This window comes from Microtus pennsylvanicus, chromosome 5, assembly GCF_037038515.1.
Source record: "Microtus pennsylvanicus isolate mMicPen1 chromosome 5, mMicPen1.hap1, whole genome shotgun sequence".
Classification (NCBI taxonomy): domain Eukaryota; kingdom Metazoa; phylum Chordata; class Mammalia; order Rodentia; family Cricetidae; genus Microtus; species Microtus pennsylvanicus.
This window is the reverse complement of record NC_134583.1, coordinates 53,898,241-53,904,339: the sequence shown is the minus strand read 5'-3', so window position 1 is coordinate 53,904,339 and position 6,099 is coordinate 53,898,241. Positions and strand designations below refer to the sequence as shown.

The following is a 6,099-nucleotide window of genomic DNA, read 5'->3' as shown; positions in this document are numbered from 1 at the left end:
ACAGTGGCCTATGAGATTGCTGCTTTCTCCCCACCCCACCCCCACCTTTGCAGGCCATTGGCCGCAAACCCTGGTGTTTGCACTTGAAGTGAACAGACACTTGCAGTTTACTTGAACAAGAACCTTATCTCCAACTGAAGCTACTGAAGTTGGATCTGGGTAAAATTCATGAAGGTCATGGCTGACTCTAATCATAGATCTGGGCTAAACACTGTGCAAAGATCTTTACCGTCAAGTTATAGTTGACACTAGAATGTTCGCTAAAACAGCAAAGTGAATGTTCGCTAAAACAGCAAAGTGGGCTGCGCCTCATCCTGCAACTTCCTGTTTCCCTGTGATTGAGTCAGTGGATAGGTGTCATGAACTAGAAGCCAGCACGGTCGTCTTTGCAGAAACACAAACAGCCAGATTACTTTTTTTTTTACCCTGGATAATGTGTGCCAAGATTCTAATTCAAAATGGCTATGTTTGGGGTGGAGCTGAGGGGGCTGAGGGTGGGCTTTTAACACCTTGTATCTAGTAGGGAGAAACACAGCATTAGATTTCCGTGCGGTTTGGCCTTTGACAGAAAGAAAAGGCAAATGATTTAGCAGATGGGTAATCCCCAAACCTGAAGAAATGTAAACAGCCAGGGTTTTGGTGCCTATGGGTTTTATCAAAGATGTTAAGCAAGGCAGAGACCAACACTAGTGTGCCCTCTTTGGCTAGTTTTAACACGCTTCCAGTCACAATTAGCATTCAAGGAATTTCCTTCTCACCCAAGTGTTTTCTTTCACCAGCACTTTAGGCCACAGACCATAGTTCTAGCTGTCGTCAGTCCTTCCCAGACCGAGGAGTGCTTAAACCGTCCACAATGGTTTTCTCTTTTCTTGTTTTGAAAATGGGGGGACCTTGTCGATTTAATAGCAGGGAAGGGTTCTCACCTCTTTTTTCCCTCTGAAGCTTAAGATGTTAAGGGCTTCCTTGCCCAGGGCCCTCCTACACACTCCTCCTGAGTCAGAGGAGCATGCTGCCTGGCAGGTGTCCTCCCCACTCTTCAGACCCATCCGCGGGAACTCTGAGCTCACCCCCTCAGCCTCACTTCATGTCCCTGAGCAGGCCAGGCCTGTGCATGCTGCAAGCGTCTCCCTACTACTCCTACACAAGGGATTCGCACACAGGGGGTACCGAGTCCGAGTCTTGGCTGTGCATGGAACTCAGCCCAGTATCTGAGTCCTCATCGTTGCCGGGACAGCTCTTAGCCATTCCCCGGGCCTGGTCTACCCACATTTCTGCACAGGTCTGAGGCTGGGGTTCTCGCGAAGGTCCGCCAGAACCCAGAGCCCCATCATTCACCACAGTCTGCTCCAAAGTGCGCAAAGTCTGAAGAAGGCCCTGCAGCTCGCGCTCCTTAATGTCCCTCTGCTGTTGGCTGTAATCCAAGTCAGCCTTGACCGCCTCCAGGTCCGTGCTGAGCCTCAGCCCGATGTAAAGGCTAGTGCTGAGCTGCGTCCTGACCCGCTCCTGCTCCAGCGACAGCTCGCCATCCGGACCGCTGTCGGGCTCCGGGGGCTCCTCTCGAGCTGCCAGTTCCTCATTGCGCCGCCTCATCCACCGCTGGTTCAGCTCCTCCTGGATCTCGGTGGACAAGCGCTCCAGCAACTCCTCCTGTTGGGCGCGCTCCTCTTGCAGCCGCACCAGGTCGTCGCAGCGCCGGGCCAGCTCCTCCAGCGCGGCCGCCTGAGCCTCGCTGTCCAGGGATGCCACTGCCTCCGTCCCCTTCTCCGCCAGCGTCGCCTCCTCGGGTTCCTCTCCAGGAGCCGGCCCGTCGAGATCGATGTCAGCCCCTACCAGGTAAGTATCCTGAACGTAGTTGACTCCGTGCCGCCGCATGCGGTCCAGGTGCACCTTAGCCTCGTAGCGGTCGATCTCACGGTCCAGCTCCCGGAGCCGCTGCACCTGTTGGCGGATAGTGTGATCCTGCGACAACACCAGATGCACCAGCGTCTCCATGCGCTCCACCGACGCGCTCTCCTGGGTCCTAGGCGGCGACGAACAGGACGAGGCGGTGGACGACGACGTGGACGAACAAGGCGACGGCGGCTGCTGCTGGCGCCTCCGGTTGAGCTTGGCCAGTTTGCGGAAGGCCTTGCGCACCACCCGCCGCTGCTTCTCCTGGGTCATGGCCAAGCTGGGCCGCGCCGGGGCTCCCCGGGCCAGGCAGGGGCGCTCGCGGCTGAGTACTACCCGCGCCTCAGCGCTGCGTGGCCCGGCGTTGGGCAGCGATGCCTCGCTGCGCACCAGCACGAAGCGCACATTCTCCTGCTCGTCGCCCCAGGCGGTCCAGAGGCGCAAGATTCGCGTCTTGTTGGGCAGGATGCGCTCAAAGCCGCGCCACTTTTCCACGATGCAATAGCAGTGCGGGGGCCCACATAGCATGCCCTGGGGCATCAAGTCGTCGTCATCCTCGTCGTTTTCGTCCGGGGGCTCGGGCTGCTCCAACGGACTGGACGGGTCCTCCGCCTTCCCCCGGCGCTGGCCTCGCCGCTGCCTGCGTCGCCGCCGGCAGCCGTCCTCCAAAAGCACGCGTACCACGTCTGAGCAGGTGGTGCGGCGGGAGAGGCCGGACACCAGCTTTTCCTCTTGGCAGATCCACACCGATATCTTCTTCTCCGAAGGATCCATGGTGCGACTGGGACGCACACAAAGGACAGGGTCCGGCTAGGCGCTTACTGGGGCGGCAGGGCCAGCGCGGGTAACCTGGCAGTTCCCAACTGAAGGAGAATCCGCGACCCGGTCTCCGGCGTCACTAGCCTTTTTCTCCCGCTGCGCACTGAAATCAGGCGGCGGTTTCAGCAGCAGTGGCTGCTTTCGGCTGGGACGGCGGCGGGCACTCCCGAAGCAGCGTGCCGTGGTTCGGGTTCCAGCGACTCTGGCTCTGCCCGCCGTGCCAGAAGCCTCCGGGTTTTGCTCCTCCCCACCTGGCTCCACCTCTTCCCGCCCCCAGCGCCCTGAACTGCGGCTGAGAGCACCGCAGGCGCGGCACCCAGACTCGCCCCTCCCAGCCCCGCCGCCGGATCTGCCCCTGGCTCCGGTTGCTGGCGTCGGGAGTCCAATTCTGAGTTTCCTCCACCCCAGCAAAGAAGGACTCCGGTACCTCCTTGACACAAGGCCTGGGGCCCGCGTCTCACCTGGCATCAGCTCTGTGCCCCTCTCGGATCGGCCTTGCCTCTCGTCGAAAGCTGGCTAGAAACATCTTAACCCGACTTCCTTTTTTTTTTTTTCAGCGCTCCCGGATGCCCGTGATCTTGCCTCTTCAGGGCAGCGCCCTCTGCATACCGCACTTTGCACAGGCGGGGAAACTGAGGCACCCAACAGTTTCTAGTGGAGACGTTGTGGTCCACTACCTGACTGGCTCAGGTTTGTGAGCGCTGTCCCTAAGTCTTCCAGTCCTCCTCGACTACAGTGGGGTCCGTGAGCAGCTATGCAGTGATCTGACGGCGGTGCTCCATTCTGCATAGGTCAGAACTGTAGACCCTCACCTCCATTTCCCATAACCTTCTCGACAAAAAACTTACAGAGGGAGTCTGGGGCCAGGCTTAAATTGATCACCAGTCCTGCTTTCAAAGGGGGAAGTGTAGCAGTTCTGATGACTGAGATTCTGCTGTTTTCTGCATCTAGATGCGCTCCGGAAATGCTAAGAATCAAGTGTCAGAAAACAAACCCAAAGCCACAATGCGGAGCTTCTTAAACCCTCTCAGTGCAAGGCTTGTTCTGGTCCTGGGAAGCACAAGTCTGACAGCTCCTTCCCCTGCCGCAAGACCCTGGGTTTCTCACTAGTTCTTGTAACGTACTTTTGTTGATGAAATGATTCCCTCTTGGAACATTTGCTGAGTTCCCACTGTTCTCTATGGCCAATGCAAGGGATGTAATGATGAGTCAATCTCCTGGCCTACAAGGAGCTCACCATAGCTCATTTCCACCACCAGGTCGACTGGGTTCTGAACAGGGAAGTCTCTGTGTATTGGGGGAGCATGCCTGGATTCAGCACAGCAGCACAGACCCCATCTGGAAGAGTCCACAAAGGCTTCCCATCAGAGGTACCATCTGGGGCAGGACAAAAAAGAACCATTGGAACTTTCCAAAGGACCAAGAGATGGCACAGGGCAGGCAGAAGGAATCAATGTGCAAACTAAAGAATCAAGGCAGTGTGACAGTCACCAGGCTATAAGGGGTTAAGTGACAGAAGAATCTGACAAGGATGAACTAACAGAAACCAGATCAGGAAGGGTCTGCAATGCCATGTGCATGCTTTTGAGTTTATCAGAAGCATGATGCAGGTGCTGGGGTTACACGGGGTGCTTTTACTGCCTGTGACCTTAGGGGAAATATGTAATAGCTCTGCATCTCATCTGTAAAGCGGTGATAACTTAAAAAGTAACTGCTATGAGGATTAAATAGCAGAACCTGGTATGTCTATAGCAGAAGTTTTTTATTAAAGGATTAGAAACCTGGGAGGTATATGGATTTTGTTTTCATTTTTGTTTTTTGTTGTTGTTTTTTTAATTTGCTATAAAATGGGTTACCATGAAGCTGGTAGCTGAAAGTAACACCCACACCTGATTTCACTTTTCTGAAGGTGATAGGTTGTTCTGGGCTTGACTGCTCAGAGGGTCCTGTTAAAGGCAGGGCGTTTCAGCTGGTTAAAGTTTGGGCTGGAGAGGGAAGTCACTTCAAAGCCATTCAGCTGTGTTTCCAGAAACCTCTGCACTTCCTCTGTAGCACTGGAGCCCCATCTCCATGGTGGCCTTTGTCAGAATCTCTCTCAGTCTCTTATAGACTCTTCCCATGTGGCAGTGTCTGCCCCAGTTGAAGCGCCAATGGCAGGGCAGAATCACCCAGTCCTCTTGGCATCTCATCATCCTGGCATCGTCCTTTGCTAGCAGCAAGAGAAAATTCTGCTTGTAAAAGACTGGCTTCATCAGGCAGACCCACCTGGAGAAACTCTCTATATTAAGATCGACTGATTAGTCACTGCGCTGGCTAGATTTATGTCAACTTGACACAAGATAAAGTCATCACAGAGGAGAGAACGTTGGTTGAGAAAATGCCTCCCTAACACTGGGCTGTAGGGAAGCGTGCAGGGCATTTTCTTAATTAGTTATTGGTGGGGGAGAACCCAGCTCACTGTGGGTGGTTCCACCCCTGGATTGCTGGTCCTGGGTTCTATAAGGAAGCAGGCTGAGCAAGCCATGGGGAGTAAGCCAATAAACAGCACCCCTCCATGGCCTCTGCATCAGCTTCTGCCTCCAGGTTCCTGCCCTCCTTGAGTTCCTGCCCTTACTGTTTTTGATGATGAGCTTAATAGGGAATCATATATGTGAAATAAACCCTATCCTCCCCAAGTTGCTTTTGTCTTGGTGCCTCATCCCAGCAATAGTCACCCTAAGACAGTCACCTGAACTACATCTGCACAACCTCTTCGATTGTATGATGTATCAGTCACCAGGAGTGGGAGTGGTGGAGCTCATGAGGCCAGTCTGGGATTGTCCCCACCAGGGAGCTTAGTGATAACATGGTCAGATCTTCACTGCTGAACCATCACACTGTGCAGGGACCATAGGGCAGGGAGGGGTGTAGTGACAGGCTAGAAGGCCCTTGAGACTATACCATTCATGAAAAGAAGAGACGGCAAGCTACATTGCCTCTAGAAAAATGATTATGGTGATGTGTGCATGGTCTTTTAGCAGTGTTTCAGACTAGGGTGGTCTAGAGTTCACCCCAACTACATTTGCACTGAGGATAAAGGAATAAAACAAACTCCCCTCCTCCGGTCCTCTCACTCAGCAGAAGCAGATATCAGGAGACAAGGGCTCCCACCCACCAAGCAGGCCATCGGTCCTGCAGTAGATACCAGCGGAGTACCTGCTAACTCAGCTTCACTCTGACACTGTCTACTCAGAGAGATCACAGGTTGAGAGCTCAGCCCCTCAGACTGCCTCCTACCTTTCCTCTGATGACAGCCACAAGCCCAGGCTTGAACTGGGGGTCAGATGGAGAGGTGCAAGGCAAGACGTGGGAGAAGGAGTGAGGGACTTCCATGTCACCCTCCAAAAACCT

The 6,099-nt window shown here is 54.4% G+C and overlaps 1 protein-coding gene across 1 annotated transcript; it reads right to left on the bottom strand.

Annotated features, from left to right (window-relative positions):
- Positions 1 to 352: 352 nt before the first annotated feature.
- On the bottom strand, positions 353 to 2,915 carry Rassf10 (Ras association domain family member 10). The gene has a single exon (XM_075974827.1). The coding sequence runs from the start codon at positions 2,662 to 2,664 to the stop codon at positions 1,138 to 1,140; it is 1,527 nt and encodes a 508-aa protein (XP_075830942.1). The 5' UTR covers positions 2,665 to 2,915; the 3' UTR covers positions 353 to 1,137.
- Positions 2,916 to 6,099: the final 3,184 nt, after the last annotated feature.

Bases quoted from the DNA above. Each gene is read 5' to 3' on its own strand.
- Rassf10 (XM_075974827.1), bottom strand. From the start codon at position 2,664: ATGGATCCTTCGGAGAAGAAGATATCGGTGTGGATCTGCCAAGAGGAA.